Source organism: Balaenoptera physalus, assembly GCF_965194825.1.
Source record: "Balaenoptera physalus genome assembly, chromosome: 1".
Taxonomy (NCBI): domain Eukaryota; kingdom Metazoa; phylum Chordata; class Mammalia; order Artiodactyla; family Balaenopteridae; genus Balaenoptera; species Balaenoptera physalus.
This window is the reverse complement of record NC_138882.1, coordinates 164,433,374-164,455,591: the sequence shown is the minus strand read 5'-3', so window position 1 is coordinate 164,455,591 and position 22,218 is coordinate 164,433,374. Positions and strand designations below refer to the sequence as shown.

At 38.5% G+C, this 22,218-nt stretch overlaps 1 protein-coding gene across 15 annotated transcripts in view; it reads left to right on the top strand.

Annotated features, from left to right (window-relative positions):
- MACF1 (microtubule actin crosslinking factor 1) overlaps nt 1-22,218 on the top strand; it is a 341,407-nt gene that overhangs the window by 232,752 nt on the left and 86,437 nt on the right. For 14 of the 15 annotated variants that reach the window (XM_082421741.1, XM_082421742.1, XM_082421739.1 and 11 more), the window contains 8 exons: nt 317-634; nt 11,193-11,359; nt 12,643-12,799; nt 14,724-14,841; nt 18,154-18,216; nt 18,873-19,114; nt 19,940-20,069; nt 20,770-20,969. In XM_082421741.1, coding sequence (XP_082277867.1) covers nt 317-634; nt 11,193-11,359; nt 12,643-12,799; nt 14,724-14,841; nt 18,154-18,216; nt 18,873-19,114; nt 19,940-20,069; nt 20,770-20,969 — 1,395 coding nt within the window. The remainder of the gene's footprint in view (nt 1-316; nt 635-11,192; nt 11,360-12,642; nt 12,800-14,723; nt 14,842-18,153; nt 18,217-18,872; nt 19,115-19,939; nt 20,070-20,769; nt 20,970-22,218) is intronic. The other variant, XM_082421746.1, reaches the window with a different exon arrangement.

Below are 22,218 nucleotides of genomic sequence, written 5' to 3'. Positions count from 1 at the left end.
TTTGAAAAAGTATCAAGAAAAGAATTCATTTCCATGAATCATCTAATAAGACTTAGAAATATTGACTAATCCATGTAAAGGTTTGTCTACCCAATTTCCAAACCATTGGTAAGCTTGAGGAAAAGTGGTGATGGCAAAGTCACTGGTGGCATGGGGTGGAGAACTAAGGGTATTGATGGTATTCTGAAGGTTCAGTTGCAATCCTCCAACCCTCCTTGAGGAGGTGAGCATGTAGTTACTAGAAGCTTATTAGTTTGTGGCTCAGATATCCTGGAATAAGTGAGCCAGGAGCTGACAGACGTGTTCTTGATGACAGAAATTGAAGCAGGACATTGCTCGGCAGAAGAGCAGCTTGGAGGCCACGCGTGAGATGGTGACCCGATTCACGGAGACAGCAGACAGCACCTCGGCTGCAGTGCTGCAGGGCAAACTGGCCGAGGTGAGCCAGCGCTTCGAACAGCTCCGGCTACAGCAGCAAGAAAAGGAGAGCTCCCTAAAGAAGCTTCTGCCCCAGGCAGAGATGTTTGAGCATCTCTCTGATAAGCTGCAGCGATTCATGGAAAACAAAAGTCGGTTGCTGGCCTCTGGGAATCAGCCAGATCAAGATATTGCACATTTCTTCCAGCAGATCCAGGTGAGGATATATCTGCCAGATGGGCAGAATAAAGGGGAAAGAAAGGCAAGGAAAAAAATATATTTACTGAACACATAATATGTCAGTCAGTGTACTGGAAACTTTACCTGCATTGTCTTAAAGAATTCTCACAGCCATCCTGTAAGCTAGATATTGTTTGTTCATTTTTTAAGAACACAGCCTAGATTTATTTTTCACTCATATTACATGTTCAACCCAGATCAGCAGGAATACTTAGCTCATCAAGGTCACTCAGTCTTTCAAGTTGATGGAAACTTCATCCTGACATATGTTTTCATGATTACTGCTGCAAGGGAAAGAGGACATATCATATCCATTTACATTTTATTAGTCAAAGCAAGTTTCACATGACCATAGCTGACTTTCAAGGGGGTGGAGAAATGTAATCCTACCATATATCTAGTAGGTGCAGAGCTGAAAATCTTTGGTGAAGAGTTATTACCTCCCGTAGATATAGATGTATATCCAGGAGCAGAATTGCTGGGTCATAGTACCTGCCTGTACTTAATTTGACCAAGTAGTAGCTAACTTGAGCTCCAGAATGGCTGCACCTGCCCACATTCCCACCTGTAGTACCTCAACATTGCTGTATTCCCACCTCGCTGCCTTGGGTTTATCCAACTATCTAACGTTTTCCATATTGTACTGTGATCTCACTGTTTTGTTTGGTTTGCTCTCCTAACTTTTTGCTTTTTGTTTTGAAAATTTTTAAACTTACAGAAAAGTAAAAGGAACAGCACAATAAACATCAGCATACTTTTCACCTGGATCCACCAATCGCTGTTTTTTCTCTCTTTATAAATATATAAAAGAGTATCACTATGGGCTTCCATTTTCATTATCATCATTGTTCTTTTTTATGCTCAAACGTTTTCAAATTTGGTCAATGGGTGCCCCTTTAAGCTGTCTCCTGGTATCTTTTTGACATGTCCCTACCAGTATATGAATACTCTCTTACTTTCTGGTACAATAAGATGTGTCACGGTCACCTTGTAGTTTCCCTGTCCCATACCTGAAATCACCTGTTTCTCCAAGGAGCCCTATTTTTACTGGGGAATTGTAATTAGATATCAAAATCCAGATACTAGATGAGCCATTAGGGTGTCATTGCTTCTAGGTCCTTTAAGTGGATAAGATTAGGAACTCTTGAAAGTTTTTTATATCATGTATTCATACTGATAATCCAGCTCCAGCTCAACACCATAGGATTCTTCCTCCATTCCCTATTTGTATCTTCCTCTTCCTACAGGGAGAACCCTCATTTCCAACAACTTAATATATTATTTGCCATATCCTACAATAAAATAAGATCACTTTGTAATTACACTGTTATTTCTACCAATAACAAACCTACTAAGTAAAAGTCAAGATTTCTTTAGATTTCTTTTTGTCCTGAGACTCTGACCTACTGTATACTATGTTCAAAGTTACCTGAAAATTTTTTTCCCTGTAATTTCTTATATAATTAGCTTTCTTTGTTTCTATTTGTATTCAACTCCAGGATTTTATTTTTCTTTGTAAAGTTTTATTTTTAAATATGTGAAACATTAAGAAAGCTCAGATTTTCCAAGACTGCTTTCTAAAGGATCAGCAGGTGGCTAAATGCTCATGGAATAATAATATCTATCTTGAAGAAACTATTTTGGGAATTAAAAAGTATCGGAGGTTGGAAATTGGTTCAAGATGGCAGAGTAGAAGGACATGCTCTCACTCCCTCTTGTGAGAGCACCGGAATCACAACTAACTGCTGAACAGTCATCGACAGGAAGACACTGGAACTCACCAAAAAAGATACCCGACATCTAAAGACAAAGGAGAAGCCACAATGAGACGATAGGAGGGGCACAATCACAATAAAAGCAAATCCCATAACTGCTGGGTGGTGACTCACAAACTGGAGAACACTTATACCACAGAAGTCCACCCACTGGAGTGAAGGTTCTGAGCCCCACGTCAGGCTTCCCAACCTGGGGGTCTGGCAACAGGGGGAGGAATTCCTGGAGAATCAGACCTTGAAGGCTAGTGGGATTTGATTATAGGACTTAGACAGGACTGGGGGAAACAGAGACTCCACTCTTGGAGGGCACACACAAACTAGTGTGCGCATCGGGACCCAGGGGAAGGAGCAGTAACCCCATAAGGAGACTGAACCAGACTTACCTGCTAGTGTTCGAGGGTCTCCTGCAGAGGTGGGGGGTGGCTGTGTCTCACCGTGAGGACAAGTACACCAGCAGCAGAAGTTCTGGGAAGTACTCCTTGGCGTAAACCCTCCCAGAGTCTGCCATTACCCCACCAAAGAGCCCGGGTAGGCTCCATTGTTGGGTCACCTCAGGCCAAGCAACCAACAGGGAGGGAACCCAACTCCACCCAACAGCAGACAAGTGGATTAAAGTTTTACTGAGCTCTGCCCACCAGAGCAACACCCAGCTCCACCCACCACCAGTCCCTCCCATCAGGAAACTTGCTCAAGCCTCTTAGATAGCTTCATCCACCAGAGGGCAGACAGCAGAAGCAAGAAGAACTACAGTCCTGCAGCCTGTGGAACAAAAACCACATTCACAGAAAGGTAGACAAGATGAAAAGGCAGAGGGCTATGTACTAGATGAAGGAACAAGATAAAACCCCAGAAAAACAACTAAATGAAGTGGAGATAGGCAGCCTTCCAGAAAAAGAATTCAGAATAATGATAGTGAAGATGATCCAGGACCTCGGAAAAAGAATGGAGGCAAAGATCGAGGAGATGCAAGAAATGTTTAACAAAGACCTAGAATAATTAACAAACAAGCAGAGATGAACAATACAATAACTGAAATGAAAAATACAGTAGAAGGAATCAATAGCAGAATAACTGAGGCAGAACGGATAAGTGACCTGGAAGACAGAATGGTGGAATTCACTACTGTGGAACAGAATAAAGAAAAAAGAATGAAAAGAAATGAAGACAGCCTAAGAGACCTCTAGGACAACATTAAACGCAACAACATTTGCATTATAGGGTTCCCAGAAGGAGAAGAGAGAGAGAAAGGATCTGAGAAAATATTTGAAGAGATTATAGTCGAAAACTTCCCTAACATGGGAAGGGAAGTAGCCACCCATGTCCAGGAAGCGCAGAGAGCCCCATACAGGATAAACCCAAGGAGAAACACACCGAGACACATAGTAACCAAATTGGCAAAAATTAAAGACAAAGAAAAATTATTGAAAGCAGCAAGGGAAAAATGACAAATAACATGCAAGGGAACTCCCATAAGGTTAACAGCTGATTTCTCAGCAGAAACTCTACAAGCCAGAAGGGAGTGGCATGACATATTTAAAGTGATGAAAGGGAAGAACCTACAACCAAGATTACTCTACCTGGCAAGGATCTCATTCAGATTTGATGGAGAAATCAAAAGCTTTACAGACAAGCAAAAACTAAGAGAATTCAGCACCACCAAACCAGCTCTACAGCAAATGCTAAAGGAACTTGTCTAAGTGGGAAACACAAGAGAAGAAAAGGACCTACAAAAACTAACCCAAAACAATTAAGAAAATGGTCATAGGAATATACATATCGATAATTACCTTAAACGTGGATGGATTAAATGCTCCGACAGAAAGACACAGGCTTGTTGAATGAAAAACAAGACCCATATTTATGCTGTCTACAAGAGACCCACTTCAGACCTAGGGACACATACAGACTGAAAGCGAGGGGATGGAAAAAGATATTCCATGCAAATGGAAATCAAAAGAAAGCTGGAGTAGCTATACTCATAGCAGGTAAAATAGACTTTAAAATAAAGAATGTTACAAGAGACAAGGAAGGACACTGCATAATGATCAAGGGATCAATCGGAGAAGAAGATATAACAATTATAAATATATATGCTCCCAGCATAGGAGCACCTCAATACATAAGGCAACTGCTAACAGCTATAAAAGAGGAAATCGACAGTAACAAAATAATAGTGGGGGACTTTAACACCTCACTTACACCAATGGACAAATCATTCAAACAGAAAATTAGTAAGGAAACAGAAGCTTTAAATGACACAATAGACCAGATAGATTTAATTGACATTTATAGGACATTCTACCCAAAAACAGCAGATTACACTTTCCTCTCAAGTGTACACGGAACGTTCACCAGGATAGATCACATCTTGGGTCACAAATCAAGCCTCAGTAAATTTAAGAAAATTGAAATCATATCAAGCATCTTTTCTGACCACAACACTATGAGACTAGAAATCAATTACAGGGGGAAAAAACGTACAAACACAAACACATGGAGGCTAAACATTACGTTGCTAAATAACCAAGAGATCACTGAAGAAATCAAAGAGGAAATCAAAAAATACCTAGAGACAAATGACAATGAAAACACGACAATCCAAAACCTATGGGATGCAACAAAAGCAGTTCTAAGAGGGAAGTTTATAGCAATACAAGCCTACCTCAAGAAACAGCAGACATCTCAAACAATCTAACTTTACACCTAAAGGAACTAGAGAAAGAAGAACAAACAAAATCCAAAGTTAGCAGAAGGAAAGAAATCATAAAGATCAGAGTAGAAAGAAATGAAATAGAAACAAAGAAAACAATAGCAAAGATCAATAAAACTAAAAGCTGGTTCTTTGAGAAGATAAACAAAATTGATAAACCATTAGCCAAACTCATCAAGAAAAAGAGGGAGAGGACTCAAATCAATAAAATTAGAAATGAAAAAGGAGAAGTTACAACAGACACCGCAGAAATACAAAGCATCCTAAGAGACTACTACAAGCAACTCTATGCCAATAAAATGGACAACCTGAAAGAAATGGACAAATTCTTAGCAAGGTATAACCTTCCAAGACTGAACCAGGAAGAAACAGCAAATATGAACAGACAAATCACAAGTAATGAAATTGAAACTGTGATTAAAAATCTTCCAACAAACAAAAGTCCAGGACCAGAGGCTTCACAGGTGAATTCTATCAAACATTTAGAGAGGCACTAACACCCATCCTCCTCAAACTCTTCCAAAAAATTGCAGAGGAAGGAACACTCTCAAACTCATTCTATGAGGCCACCATCACCCTGATACCAAAACCAGACAAAGATACTAAAAAAAAAGAAAATTACACACCAATATCATGGATGAATATAGATGCAAAAATCCTCAACAAAATACTAGCAAACAGAATCCAACAACACATTAAAAGGATCATACACCACGATCAAGTGGGATTTATCCCAGGGATGCAAGGATTCTTCAATATATGCAAATCAATCAGTGTGATACACCATATTAACAAATTGAAGAAGAAAAACCATATGATCATCTCAGTAGATGCAGGAAAAGCTTTTAACAGTATTCAACAGCCATTTATGATAAAAAACTCTCCAGAAAGTGGGCATAGAGGGAACCTACCTCAACATAATAAAGGCCATATATGGCAAACCCACAGCAAACATCATTCTCAATGGTGAAAAACAGAAAGCATTTCCTCTAAGATCAGTAACAAGACAAGGATGTCCACTCTCACCACTATTATTCAACATAGTTTTGGAAGTCCTAGCCACGGCAGTCAGAGAAGAAAAAGAAATAAAAGGAATACAAATTGGAAAAGAAGAAGTAAAACTGTCACTGTTTGCAGATGACATGATACTATACATAGAGAATCCTAAAGATGCCACCAGAAACCTACTAGAGCTAATCAATGAGTTTGGTGAAGTTGCAGGATACAAAATTAATGCACAGAAATCTCTTGCATTCCTATACACTAATGATGAAAAATCTGAAAGAGAAATTAAGGAAACACTTCCATTTACCATTGCAACAAAAAGAATAAAATACCTAGGAATAAACCTACCTAAGGAGACAAAAGACCTGTATGCAGAAAACTGTAAGACACTGATGAAAGAAATTAAAGATGATACCAACAGATGGAGAGATATACCATGTTCTTGGATTGGAAGAATCAATATTGTGAAAATGACTATACTACCCAAAGCAATCTACAGATTCAATGCAATCTCTATCAAATTACCAATGGCATTTTTTACAGAACTAGAACAAAAAATCTTAAAATTTGTATGGAGACACAAAAGACCCCGAATAGCCGAAACAGTCTTGAGGGGAAAAAACGGAGCTGGAGGAATCAGACTCCCTGACTTCAGACTATACTACAAAGCTACAGTAATCAAGACAATATGGTACTGGCACAAAAACAAATATAGGTCAGTGGAACAGGATAGAAAGCACAGAGATAAACCCACGCACCTATGGTCAACTAACCCATGACAAAGGAGGCAAGGATATACAATGGAGAAAAGACAGCCTCTTCAATAAGTGGTGCTGGGAAAGCTGGACAGCTACATGTAAAAGAATGAAATTAGAACACTCCCTAACACCATACACAAAAATAAACTCAAAATGGATTAGAGACTTAATGTAAGACCGGACACTATAAAACTCTTAGAGGGAAACATAGGAAGAACGCTCTATGACATAAATCACAGCAAGATCCTTTTTGATCCACCTCCTAGAGAAATGGAAATATAAACAAATGGGACCTAATGAAACTTCAAAGCTTTTGCACAGCAAAGGAAACCATAAACAGGATGAAAAAAGAACCCTCAGAATGGGAGAAAATATTTGCAAATGAATCAACGGACAAAGGACTAATCTCCAAAATACATAAACAGCTCACGCAGTTCAATATTAAGGAAACAACCCATTCCAGAAATGGGCAGAAGACCTAAATTTCTCCAAAGAAGACATACAGATGGCCAAGAAGCACATGAAAAGCTGCTCAACATCACTAATTATTAGAGAAATGCAAATCAAAACTACAGTGAGGTATCACCTCACACCAGTTAGAATGGGCATCATCAGAAAATCTACAAACAACAAATGCTGGAGAGGGTGTGGAGAAAAGGGAACCCTCTTGCATTGTTGGTGGGAATGTAAATTGATACAGCCACTATGGAGAACGGTGTGGAGGTTCCTTAAAAAACTAAAAATAAAATTACCATATGACCCAGCAATCCCACTACTGGGCATATACCCAGAGAAAACCATAACTCAAAAAGACACATGCACCCCAATGTTTATTGCAGCACTATTTACAATAGCCAGGACATGGAAGCAACCTCAATGCCCATCGACAGATGAATGGATAAAGAAGATGTGGTACATAGATACAAAGGAATATTACTCAGCCATAAAAAGGAACAAAATTGGGTCATTTGTAGAGACGTGGATGGATCTAGAGACTGTCATACAGAGTGAAGTAAGTCAGAAACAAAAAAACAAATATTGTATATTAACACGTATATGTGGAACCTAGAAAAATGGTACAGATGAACCGGTTTGCAGGGCAGAAATTGAGACACAGATGTAGAGAACAAACATATGGACACCAAGAGGGGAAAGTGGCAAGGGCTGGTGGTGGTGTGATGAATTGGGAGATTGGGATTGACATATATACACTAATATGTATAAAATGGATAACTAATAAGAACCTGCTGTATAAAAGAATAAAATTCAAATTTCAAAAAAAAAAGATAGCTCAAAAGTCAAAACTTTTCAAAAAGTTATACTCAGGGTTAGAAAAGTGAATAAGGATATACTCTCACTCTCTTCCGTGTGTCTTCTATCCCATTCACCCCCACAGGTAATGGATTTCACATTTATTATTTCTATTTCTTTTTTCCAAAATAAACACACCATTTCCAATTCTTCGTTACACAAAAGGGGGTACAATACATAATGTTTCGCACTTTCCTTTTTTACTTAATATGTCTTAGAAATCACTTAATTCATAGATATCTTCCTCTTTTTTTGTTTTTTAACTATACATTCATTCTGAGGATGAACCATAGTTTATTCCACCAGACTTTTGTTCTGGTTGTTTCCAAAATTGTGCTATTAAAAATGACACTGTAGTGAATAATTTTGTGTATTTTCCCCGTATTATTGGAAGTGTATCTTCAGAGTAATTCCTAGAGTGGAATTGTTGCATCAGAGGGTAAACGGTTGTGTGGTTTTGTTAGATGTAGCCAAGTTCCCTCCATGAGGATTTCCCCATTTTGCATCCCTAGCAGAAGTGTATGACAGTACTATGTATTTCCCCTGCAACCTCACCAATAGAATGTATTGTCAAGCATTTGAGTTTTCACTAATCTGATTAATAAAACATATCTCAATGTGGTTTTAATTTTTTATTTCTTCTCTAAGTTGAATATATTTTTATACATTTAAGAGACATTTATTTGTAAATCATTGGTTTATGTATTTTGCTATCTTCTGTCAAGAGTTTGATCTTTTTTTTCCTTTCAACTTACAAGAGTTCTGTATTAGGGAAATTAGTCCTTTATAACATGTTGGAAATATTTTCTGACAGTTCGTCCTTTGTCTTTTGACTTTGCTTATGGTGTTTTTGGCCATATAAAAGTTTTTTTTTTCTTTTTTTTTTTACACAATAGATTTTATCACTTTTTTTAAAACTGAAATATAGTTGACATACAATATTATGTTAGTTTCAGGTGTACAACATAGTGACTCAACATTTAAATACATTATGAAATGATTACCATGATAAGGCTAGTAACCATCTGTCCCCATTCAGAGTTATTATGGTGTTATTGACCATATTCCTTATGATGTATATTACATCCCCATGACTTAAATTTATTTTATAACTGGAAGTTTGCGCCTCTTAATTCCCTTCACCTATTTCACCCATTCTTCTAACCTTCTTCCCTCTAACAACCACCTGTTTGTTCTCTATATTTATGAGTCTGTTTTTGTTTTTGTTTGTTTGTTCATTTATTTGTTTTGTTTTTGAGATTTCAAGTATGAGATCAACAGTATTTGTCTTTCTCTATCTGACTTATTTCACTTAACATGATATACTGTAGATCTATCCATGTTGTCACAAATGGCAGGATTTCATGCTTTTTTATGGCTGAGTAATATTCCATTGTGTGTGTGTGTGTGTGTGTGTGTGTGTGTGTGTGTGTGTGTGTGTGTGTGTGTGTGTGTGTCATCTTCTTTATCCATTTAGATGTATATTCTGGGCTTTCTGTTCTGTTCCATTGATGTATATGTCTGTTTTTGTGCCAGTACTATACTGTTTTGATTACTGTAACTTTGTAGTATAGCTTGAAACCAGAGATATCACTCTTTCATTGAAGTTGTATTTTTAGTCATAGTTTGAAAGCCTTTTGCCACACCCAGATTATGATGGAATTTACCCAAATGGTTTCCTTTTTTCTTTTCTTTTTTTTCTTTTCCATTTGAATACTTTAACAATTTAAGTTTATTGTGAGGTATGGTATGAGGTATGAATACAAGTTCATCTTTTTTCAAAGTTCTATATAGTTATTCCCAATATCATTTATTTGAAAAGTCTGTCTTTACCCCAGTGATTTGAGAATCTGTCTTTATCACATACAAAATGTCTTATGTATTGAAGTTTATTTCTTGATTTTCTATTCTATTTCACTGGTCTTTCTATTCATTAACAATAGCATACTATTTTTAATTCTAGAGGCTTTCTGGTATGTTTTACTATCTGGTAAGGCTAATCTCCCTTATTTCTTTTTTCTTTTTCTTTTTTTTTTTTTTTTTCTTTTTCAGGATTTCTCATAGCTATACTTGTACATTTATTTTTCCATATGAACATTAGAATCAACTTTATCAGTCCTAGAGAAAAAAGTTGGCATTTTTGTTTGGCTCACATTACTTTACTCATTCGCACATGCATATATACACACATAGATGCGTACATACACATACACACATAGCTTTATGGACATCTTTCATTTTTTTCCAGGTCTGCTTTCATGTCTTTCAGAAGTGTTTTAAAGTTTTATTCATAAAGGTTTTGTACAGTTCCTAAAATTGTACCTTTTGTGTTGCTATTATATTATTCTTGATTTTTATATGTTGATTTTATATTCTTGCTTATTGTATTACTTCACTGTTCAATTTGGTTGTATTGTTGATTCTCTGAGGTTTTACAAATATACTTTCATGTAATCTGCAAATATAGTTTTACCTCTTCAAATTCTTATGCCACAAATTGTTTTCTCCTACCTAATTGCATTGGCTAATATTGTCAATACAGTGTTAAATAATAGTGAAGAGTGTGTTTACCTGTTTTAAAGAAGAGACAGACTGCGGAAGCTTAGAGAAGTTCAATAGCTTAAGATCACAAGCTAGTAAATGGCAAAGCCATGATTGACTTTCAGGTCTGTTGTACTCCAGAAACTTCCATTCTTTTTATTCTGTCATGCTGCCTCTGGCATCTTTAAAGATTTGTTTAAAGGAGACAAGACTCCTTTGTAATTTCCAGCCACTCTCAGGTGGATTGGAGAAATCCTACATATTTAATGTTTTGATCTAGCAGTTGACCCAGTGAACATGCCTCTTTCCTTGTTCCCTCTTTTTCTACAGGTAAGGGAGAACATGCCCCAGCTTTAATCTAGATATCTTTCCTTCTTTAGAGTCATTATTTACAAGGACCAGAGGATTGAATACATTTCCTTATTTCCTTGACAGGAGCTCAATTTGGAAATGGAAGACCAACAGGAGAACCTGGATACTCTTGAGCACCTGGTCACTGACCTGAGCTCCTGTGGCTTTGCCCTGGACCTGTCCCAGCACCAGGAGAGGGTACAGAAACTCAAAAAGGACTTCACAGAGCTACAAAAGACAGTTAAAGAAAGGTGAGTTTTCATATGTATGGATCAGTGTCATGGAGCTAATTTTTTCTTGCTATTGAATGAAATGACTTTCTCCTCCTTCCTTCTTCACCAGAAAAGATGGCATCAAAATTCTGCTACTGAGCCATAGGAGATTGGAAAGTGCCTCTTTCAGACAAAGCTATTCAGTCTACTTAATGCTTAGTGGTTTTTCTGTTAGTAAATAGTGAGTTCCTTCTTAGTAATGGGACTCAGTTCCTCCTCAGTACAATCAAAAGCCCAGGTCACCTGGACCAAACAGAACGAATTTGGGGCAGCAAGTTGGATTGTGGCAGGAGTTGAAATAATGAGAAAAATTGGAAGAGACTTCCCAGACATAATTAAGGATTATATTGGAACTCACACTGCTTGTTTTGACCACATTTAAGTTGCTGTTATGGAGGAGTTTCTGGATTCTTCTTTTAAGGCAAACATGGGAATATACAACAAAGGTGGATGATTTCAGGTTATTAGCTCACAGTTGAAAAGCCATAATTCCTCCATTAGAAAGCCTCATGTGGGTTTAAAAGCTTGATAAGACTTCTCTTGGTTTAGCCATAAATATCTCGATTTAGCAGATGACGGCTTTAGTGACTAGAGGAAAGCAGTTGCTCAAATCACCACTGTAAGCAGCGGTTATTTAGTGCAGGTGACAGGGACAGGACAAAGGCCAAGAAGGCTTTGTTTTTCTTGCCCTCAGCTGAGGGCTGTTTAGCTATACGAAGAGCCAGGATCTCTGGCTTGAAGTCTAATAGATGTGACCATTTCCAAAATTTAATTTCAAAATTGAATTCTTCTTTCTCCTTGATTTATTTTACTCATTGGTGTGCTTAACCTAACTTCTCTGAGCCTCAATTTTGGCATCTTCCTTGTTAAAGGAATTAGCATTTGAATTGGACCTTGAAGGAGTCAAATACCTAAAAAGTAGCAGAGCTGGCCTTGAGATCCAAAGCCTGCATTCTTTCCATTGTATCATAGTACCTAAATAGCAGGCTCCCTTTAGTTTTTCTCATTTTCACTTTAGCCTAGAGTAAGATTGAAGACTCCTTTCCCCAGAAATGTCCAAACAAGGGCAACAGATTCCTTAGTTTGATGCTCTCCTACATTATATGTGGTTGTTTAGCCAAAGCTGCCATGGAAAAGATTATGAGAAGGAAAGGCCCTGTTAGGAAACTGATGCCTAGAGTCCTAGAATGAATATAGTTTTAGTTCACGTTGACTTCTTTACAAGCTTAGTCTGGCAAGTAACAAATTGTCTCTGTTGACAGAGAGGAAGATGCATCATCTTGCCAGGAGCAATTAGATGAATTCCGGAAGCTGGTTAGGACTTTCCAGAAATGGCTGAAGGAAACTGAAGGGAATATTCCACCTACAGAGACTTTCGTGAGCACTAAAGAGCTGGAAAAACAGATTGAACACCTGAAGGTAGGTGAACAAAGTCTCTCCAGGAATCAGGCTGGACAGCAGTTTGGAATCTTGTGTGGACTCATTTCCACCTGTGGTGGGCAAATGGTGTGAGAAATCCAAGTTATCCATGTGTATCAGAATAGCAGTTCCTCCATTCTCTCCACGTGAGTCCAACCTACCCCTACCCAAGCACTGAGCACCGAAACATCTCCTATTTAAAAACCAAAACCAAAAAAGTAATCTGGGAATGGTATCTGTAAAGTTTCAGCTGTCTTGGGGTTGCCTGTCGTGCTGTCGTAGGTCATAAAAAAGACAGTTGTCAGAGTCCAGTCTTGAGAAGCTTACACTCTTGTTGTATGTTTGAGAATTAGACAATTATATGTGAGCAAGTGACCAGATATGTGATCAGAAAATTGAGGAGAGAATTTCTCCTCAACTAATAAAGGAAAAGTTACTACAACTTATGAAGGAAAAGTTACAATCAGATGGTTGGAAGGTACCTGCAAGGGTAGCATCAGCCTTTCTCCCATCTGTTGCAGAATCACTTCTCTCCTATCTTTGATTCATAGTCATCCAGCTCTATTTGCACCTCTAACATGTTTCTTATTTTTGTTGAAACCAGTCTCCAACTAACTCTCATGCATTTGTCCTTATTTTCTTAGTAAAACAGGATTTATCTTGAATAGATGAAAGAGAAGAGCTTTCACAGAGAGAGTGCCAGGAGCGTTTGCTGTGGGGAGTTCCTAGGACAGAGGTTCCCTGATTTCTTGGTTCATGATTCCCTTTGTGTTTCAAGACATTTTTCATGGCATCTCAAGGCAAAAAGCAAACAAACAAAAGAACACCCAAAAAACTGAAAAACCTCACTTACTATGTGGTCAGGTCCAAACAGCTTAGCAGTAGTTGTTCACATGGTGTCCAACAGATGTCACTCTTTTTCCCTCAAAAATTTAAAATATCCTGTGAGTCAGTGCATAGTTTGGGAACTGTTGGCTCTTTGGAATCAAGAGTGACTAATAAAAGAACTGACAAACTCTGAATTGGCAAGGTTCAACTTGAAGTTTGGCAGCATGAGCTTGCCAGATGTTCATGGCTCGATGTCTTTCTCTGCTGCTGCTTTGCAGCTTGAAGTCAAAAGCAAACTAAGTAGATTGTGAGGGAGATTCAGTATGGAGGAGGGGATTGAAGGCTAGGATGGTGTCCCAGCTTGGAAAAGAGTAAAATTCTACTTCTGTAGCAGGCAGTTCACAGCTTAGAGACAACATGACCAGATACTTTTGTCTTAGAGCAAATGCCGTTGTTTCCTAACAGCTTTCTATGGTGGTTTGAGCTCTGACTTGAAACCCAATATAAAATTCCCTTGAAAAGGCAAAGTGTAGCCTATGATTCTGTATGTTTCTCTACATCTCAATATCTAGCTCCTCATTTTACCCTCCAATTACCATTTCCTTTATATTCTTTACAAGCGTGGTATTCCCTTTGTCCACCTGGCAAACTCTTATCTTAACTCCAGTCTTTCCTCTCTCCAGCAAGAGTTAGATGTGTCTCCTTTTGTGCTGTCAGAGTCTAGTGGCTGTCCATATTTCTGTAATAGCATTTATCACATTATAATGCCATTGATAATCTGAACTCTTGGTTTTAGGAACTGTGTCATAATCCTATTTTGTATCCCCAGTGTTTGGCACAATGCCTGGCCTATAGTAAGTGCTCAAAAAATATTTGCTTGATGAATGAATGAATGAATGAGAAGGGCCTGAATATTCCAGGATATCATTCTCCCACATCTTGGCTGGCTAAACCAAGTTCTGGAAATGGCTGAATAAATGAGGATGATTGCTTAATGCTTATCAAAACTTTAGGGAGTGTATGTAGAACAGGTGTCCCTACTTATGAGGAGAACGCCTCCAGATAATTACATTTTGCTATTTTATTCTTTAAACAGGGTCTCCTAGATGACTGGACAAGTAAGGGAACTTTGGTAGAAGAAATCAATTGCAAAGGTACTTCTTTAGAAAATCTCATCATGGAGATCACAGCACCTGATTCTCAAGCCAAGACAGGTGAGTGCGGGCTCTTGAAAATGTAGTGAATAAACATCATTCTTCCCTTTGCCCTTTGGTGATGACCCCTTATTGAATAAACATTAGAATCAAGGTTGGCTATGAAAACCAAGGATGTTTCATGAAGCAGTCTTCCCCCCAACCTGATCTGTTTTCCCATTTCCTTTGTAACATGGCTCTATTTTGCAAAACCCCTTCCTGTGATGGGAAAAAGTAAAGGGACTAGTTGGCCCACTTAGAACTGTCAAATGAACATAGAAGGATTAAAATAGGATTTTCCATCTTGAGGAATTTCTGTCTTTTAAATATGTGAATGGATGGCTATGCATTAACTTTAAATTAGGGTCAGCCCTGGAGGGTTTAAGCATGATATCTTGGGAGAGGCTAAGTGTTTAGGAGTCAGTATTGGTACACCAGGAGCTGACACACTTCTTGGAAGTGCATACAAAGATTGTGCCCAACTATATGAATTATCTCTGCCTACAAATTAAGTCTTTCAAACAGAATGTGTTCTGAGCTCACAGTCACTTGCTGGTTGTTAATTGGGATCTCCTAGGTTTTATTACCAGACTATGTTAATGCACTCCTATAGTCACTTAAATAGTAAGGGCAAAGTTTACTTTCTTTTTTCCTCCTGAGAATGGCTACTTTCCTATTGTAGCCTAAAGTTTAAAGATGTCTTAGAACTATCTAGAAGTGACACCATTTCAGAGAATTGGTGATTTTTATATTCTAACACTTAAATTTCTAAGTTCAGTGACTTATTAGTGTGTGACATCACCCAGCAAACTTTTTCTATAAAGGGCCATAGAGTAAATATTTTAGGCTTGTGGGCCATATGGTCTCTGTCACACTACATGTCTCTGCCATTGTAGCACAAAAGCAGTCATAAACAATATATAAATGAATGGACGTGGCTGTGTTCCAGTAAAACTTCACATACAGAAACAGGCGGAGGGACAGATTTGGCTGGTGCACTAAAGTTTTCTGACTTCGGGACTAGATCAGTGGTTGTTCGAACTTTTTAAAGTACTGTAATCTTTTTTAAAAATAAATCTCATGTAGAACTATAAGACAGATAAAAATATAAGTGAATTTATAGCATTTATCTATTATGAAATTCATCAATGAGAATATTGAGGCTATTGGGACTTCCCTTGTGGTGCAGTGGTTAAGAATCTGCCTGCCAATGCAGGGGACATGGGTTTGAGCCCTGGTCCGGGAAGATCCCACATGCCGCGGAGCAACTAAGCCCATGCGCTACAACTGCTGAGCCTGCGCTCTAGAGCCCGCGAGCCTCAACTACTGAGCCCACATGCCACAACTCCTGAAGCCCGTGCGCCTAGAGCCTGTGCTCTGCAACAAGAGAAGCCACCACAATGAGAAGCTCGCTTGCCGCAACTAGAGAAAGCCCATGCACAGCAACGAAGACCCAATGCAGCCCAAAATACATAAATACATAAATAAATAAAAGAATATTGAGGCTATCTTAGTGAATATGAAAATTTGGAAAAAAAAGAATTTTTGAATGACAGCTTTATTTATTTCTCAGTTTTTTCCTTGGTTGCATTGTATCCAGAAAATACAGTTCACACAGATAAATAGTTGCAAATGATGACAAATGTTTTTAAAAGTTCACTTTACAATCTGAAGTGTTAAGAATTCTCTTACTACACAGTTCTACTCTGATGAGAGCCTGCTCTGAGTAGATATACCTCAGCCTTTTTTGTCATTTTATTTAATGGAATTCATGTGTGCTGTAGATGTTTTTCTTTGTATGTAAGTGGGCATATGTAGGTTTGAAAATTATAGAGTGCTAATGAAGAACTACAACTTTTCCCATCAGTGACACTCAGAAAGAAGTTTAAATGTATGCACAGAGGTGCAGGAGCTACTTTATTCTCCCCAAAAAGCAGCATAAATTGGCTATATCTACTGGGTTAAAATGTGTTCAACATAATTGAATGTGCATGTTTTACTGCCATTTCTAAGTACTTAGGAATATATTCTGAATATTAAAATTAAACCAAACATTTACAGAGTCCCTAAAGCACCTCCTCAGGGTGCTTTGAAAACCAGTTTGAAGATCACTAGCCTGAGTGCTCTTAAAAAGTTCTCTTCCATCTCTGAAAACCCATGAGTGTTCTAGTTCCTTATGGTCGTGGAGCTCTTTTGGTTTCGTAAAGTGCTTTCACGTACACTACCTCACTACTTCTCACCAGTAACCCCATGAGAGCTGACAAGATAGGTAGTATTATCTTCATATCCCAGAGAAGATACCGAGGTCTGTCCATAGATTAAGGCTCACGTACTGAGTTAGTGACAGTCTTGGCTACGACTGTCTTCTCCAAATTACTAGTCCGGTTTCTTTTTGGTCATCACCAGACTGCAGTGGAATATGATCTTTTGGTTTGATCCATTTTTTAAATTGAAACTACAATAATGTTAACATTTAAAAGTTTTACAATCATTATTGTCTAATATAACCTTGCACTTGACCTTTTCCACAGTGAAATCAGTGCACGTGAGAGTCTTATTCTGCCTTTTGAATGTTACATTATGTCATGACTGTTCTTCACATTTCTTTATAATCTTTGTAATTACATGATCTGGTTTTTACTTACTTGGGATACTTCTGAAACACAAGGAATCAACTTGGGGAGAATATAGGTGAAATTGTGGTAATTAGAAACAGAACCAAAGACCCTAAACAGAATTTATGGGAATGTTTATGAGCCAGATTTATTGACGCTTAGTATTTCTGTTTTCTGGTGGGGGAAGGGGAGCAGAATGTCATGAAAAAAAAAACAGGGAATCTTTTGAAACAATATAGGAAAGGCTCATTTTAATGTCTTTACTAAAAGAATGCTGCTTTTTATGTCCTTAATTGTACTTATTGTTTATTTTTATTATGTTGAAGAACATTGATGTTAAAGTTGAACCTTTTTGGCTGTATTATAAATCCTCATTCTAAAGTATGTCGAATGCCAGTCTAAAGCCTTAGTCATTCTACTAATACTTGCTTCACAAAATTAGGGCAAGGTTCAAAGAATCCAAATTGGAGATTTAAGAAGAGAATTTGGATTTCCTCTAGAAGGGGTTAGGGTTAGGGTTAAGGAGCTGAAACTCCTCGAGTGACACTGTTGCCCGGCAGCTAAAATGATTTGTCTCTTTCCATAAGTATGTTGTCTTGTGCTGTGTTAACTTCCTGATATCTGAGCTTAAAGTGAGTGCCAAAGAATAAATCCGGTGCCTGTATGTATTCCTAACACATTTGTCTTGCCTTGTTTGTCTCTCTGTCCTTCTGCTCAGGTTCCATACTGCCCTCTGTAGGAAGCTCTGTAGGCAGTGTAAACGGATACCACACCTGCAAAGGTGAGAATGCCATTTTCAACAGTGCCTCTTCATTGGGTGTGTTAGGACAGTGTTCATGTTTGCATCTGTGTATGTTTCCGTATGTGTGGAAGGATTGCTGCCAGGATGGGTGTGAGGGTAAAAGTCTGGGGAGAAGCAACTGTGATGGCTCTTTGTTGCTAGCTAGAGGCTAAACAGGTTGGCAACCAGTGAAATAAAGTTACTAAGCAAATAAACTGGACCACTAGATAAGACCAATAAGGAAAGACCTAGAAGAAAATATATGCAAATCTTTCAGTTATAAAGAAGCTATACTAGAGGTGGTCTAAATCTAGCCCTCAGCCTCCCAGCTAGGTTTTCTTCTCTGCAGTTTAAAGAAGAGGAAGTAGAAGAATGCCCCAAATCCTTCACTCCCTTCACTTTTGCTGCTCCCATGTTTGCTCAGCATTTTATTTATACATCTGAGTATATAATGCCAAAATCAGAAATCCGATTAATGAGAGCTCTTTTGCTTTTTGTATGTAAACAGGAACTTCTATGTGATTTAGCAGGAAGATCATCTCTAGTTCACTAGAAGGAGTGGGAGAGATACTTAATCCTGATGAATAATTTAGTGAGGAACCAATGGGGATGCTTGAGAGCTATTCCCAGTCTGATTTCTGTTTCTATGATGCTAGATCTGACGGAGATCCAGTGTGACATGTCAGATGTAAACCTGAAATATGAGAAACTCGGGGAAGTGCTTCGGGAACGCCAGGAAAGTCTTCAGGCTGTCCTCAGCCGAATGCAGGAAGTTCAGAAGGAGGCAAGCTTGGTGCTGCAGTGGCTGGAATTGAAAGAGGAAGTCCTGAAAGGCATGGATGCCTCTTCATCTCCAACCAAGACAGAGACAGTGAGAGCCCAAGCTGAATCTAACAAGGTACTGTGTTCCCGTTAGCTGCATCTCAGACACTAAGAGGAAGGGGTGGTTGTACCAGTGTTCCCGCCTGAGCCCGGGGGCCTGAGAGTGAGACATAGCCAACCACCCAGTCGTTACGAGCAGCATGTTTGACTTTCAAATGACTAGTATGCCTAAACTCTCCCAGAGCATTTTCTTGCCTATGAAATTAGAAATTGTTACACATCAGACTGAGAAACAAAACCAGATCTGTTTGCAGAAGGAGAATAGCCCTCCTCAGAACCATCAGTTCATTGAGAATGGGATCTCATTTTCAATGTGATGGTATAAGCCAAACCATTCCATCAAAGCACCTTTCCAACTCTTGGAGGGATCTAAACAGCTGTGATTGCATTTCATTCTTAAGATTGACGTGTAGGCCTAGGGAAAATGTCAGAAGAAATAAGACCATGTAGAAAATCCGGTAAAAATTTTTTGCCAAAAATTTTAGTATTCCTGTTGAGCCTAGCATGTCATATCCTACAACTGCATAAACACCGCCATTATCGTCATCGTCATCATCATCATCAATTCCTGACACTTTTAGTTTATAGGGATTAGCAGTTTTCTTATTGGGTTACTGATGTGTTGTACATAAAAGAAATTCAAATCTTGCCATCTAGATTTTCCTTTTAAGTAAATAGTCAAGCAGAAAGGTTAAGTATCTTAAAATCATGAAACAAGCCATGGATAGAATCAGAAGTCGAGCCTGTAATTGCTGCCCCGTCTTCCCGTCATTTCCTCCACACTCACAGGTTTGTTTCCTGTCCAGAAATCTCATGGCATTCATGATGTTCTTTCTCCTAGGCCTTCCTGGCTGAATTGGAACAGAATTCTCCAAAAGTCCAAAATGTAAAGGAAGCCCTGTCTGGATTACTGATAACATATCCCAACTCACAAGAAGCAGAAAACTGGAAGAAAATGCAAGAGGAGCTCAGTATGTTATCACTGGGGTGTTACAAATTCACTAAATTCCTTATCTTCAAAGTAAACACAGGCTTTCGGCATACCCAACAAACAGGAGTGATTTTTAGTTAATTGTCATAAGCAAGCAAGAAGGGGCATGTGGGGTTAGAGAATGAGCCTGATTGTGGAAAAAATTTAGAGATTCCACTCAAAGCATCAATATTGGCTTTCTTGGGCAAATCAAACTGACAGTCTGCTGTGACAAATAGCATTGATGATAAAAATAAAAAATGGGAAATAATCTAAACATTCTGTGAAGGAATTAAATAAATTATGCTGCACTCATAATATTGAACTATAAATGATGTAGGTGAATGAATGTGTATTGGTATGAAAAAAATTATTGGCATGAAAGATGCTCATAATTAGTAAGCTTAAAAACAGGTTATAAAATATATGTCGCATAAGGTATTTTACATGCGTTGTGTATGTATGTACGTACTTCTGTGCAGTTTTATCCCATGTGTAGTTTCATATATCCACCACCGCAGTCAAGATACAAAACTGTTTGTTACTTTAGTTAAAATTAAATGCAGGTTATTTTTAACTTAAAAAAATATTAAATAATGCTCCAGGGGTCATTTCCTGTAGTATTTTAGGAACGTAATTTAGGGACCAGGCTAGTGGCTGATGAGGGTAAAAGAATACATTCTCTCATTTCCTCTCTACAGATTCCCGATGGGAAATGGCCACCGAGGTGACAATGGCTCGGCAAAGGCAGCTGGAGGAATCCGCAAGTCATCTGGCCTGCTTCCAGGCTGCAGAAGCCCAGCTCCGGCCCTGGCTAATGGAGAAAGAGCTGATGATGGGGGTGCTGGGGCCCCTGTCTATTGATCCCAACATGCTGAATGCACAGAAGCAGCAGGTCCAGGTGAGCAGTATGGCTGAAAGCTTTCGAGCAAAGAAATCAGAGGCACTTGAATCTGGGTCTGAATGCTGCTCTCAACAGGTAGATTTACATGACCCTGGACAAGTCATTTAACTTCTCAAAGTCTCCATTTCCTCACTTTAAATGAGATGCTTGTAAGGTCTTCATCATGGTGCCTGTCAAATAGCAAACAGTATTGTTAATATCATTATATATATATATATATATTTTATTTATTTTATTTATTTTTTTTATGGCTGTGTTGGGTCTTCGTCTCTGTGCGAGGGCTGTCTCTAGTTGCGGCAAGCGGGAGCCACTCTTCATCGCGGTGCGCGGGCCTCTCACTATCGCGGCCTCTCTTGTTGTGGAGCACAGGCTCCAGACGCGCAGGCTCAGTAATTGTGGCTCACGGGCCCAGTTGCTCTGCAGCATGCGGGATCCTCCCAGACCAGGGCCCGAACCTGTGTCCCCTGCATTGGCAGGCAGACTCTCAACCACTGCGCCACCAGGGAAGCCCCTGTTAATATCATTAATGTCAGTAACTGTGTTATTAATATCGTTGACTGAGGCAGTAAGATGAGCAGATGGGAGACAGGGAACTTCTGACTAAATGGTAGAATCATATTTTATTTTCAATCCCCAGTGGTAGTGATCCACATTACTTCATGCAGTATCTTATATCTGCCAGCTTTACTTAAAGATTTTCTGCTGATCAGATCTCTGTACCCAATGTTTGCAAAATTTAGGTTGGTCCAATTATGTCATTTCCAGTGAAATCCTGCCTAGACCCTTTCCTTGTTCTATATCCTTCCCTAAACTTGTTCTGTTTCTTCTCACCACCCACCAAGTCCCCTAAGAGTAGTTTTTGAAAGAACCCTTTCTTTTAGCCCCTGCATCCATGTTAATTATCAAGTCCTATTTAGTCTACTTACAAATATTTTTCTAATCCAGTGGTTTTCAAACTTTTTGATCCCAAAACCTTTTACACTCTTAAAAATTATTGAGGATCCCAAAGAGCTTGTGTTTATCTACTAATATCTATTAATATTAACTGTATTAAAACACTGAGGAATTTTTAAAGTATGTATTTATAAATTAATTTTTTAAATTATGATGATACAACCATAACACTAACATACATAACATTTTTATGAAAAAATAACATTTTTCAAACTGTAAAAAATTGAATAAGAGTGACATTGTTTTATATCTTTGGCAAATCTCTTTAATGATGTCTGGCTTGGGGCTTCCC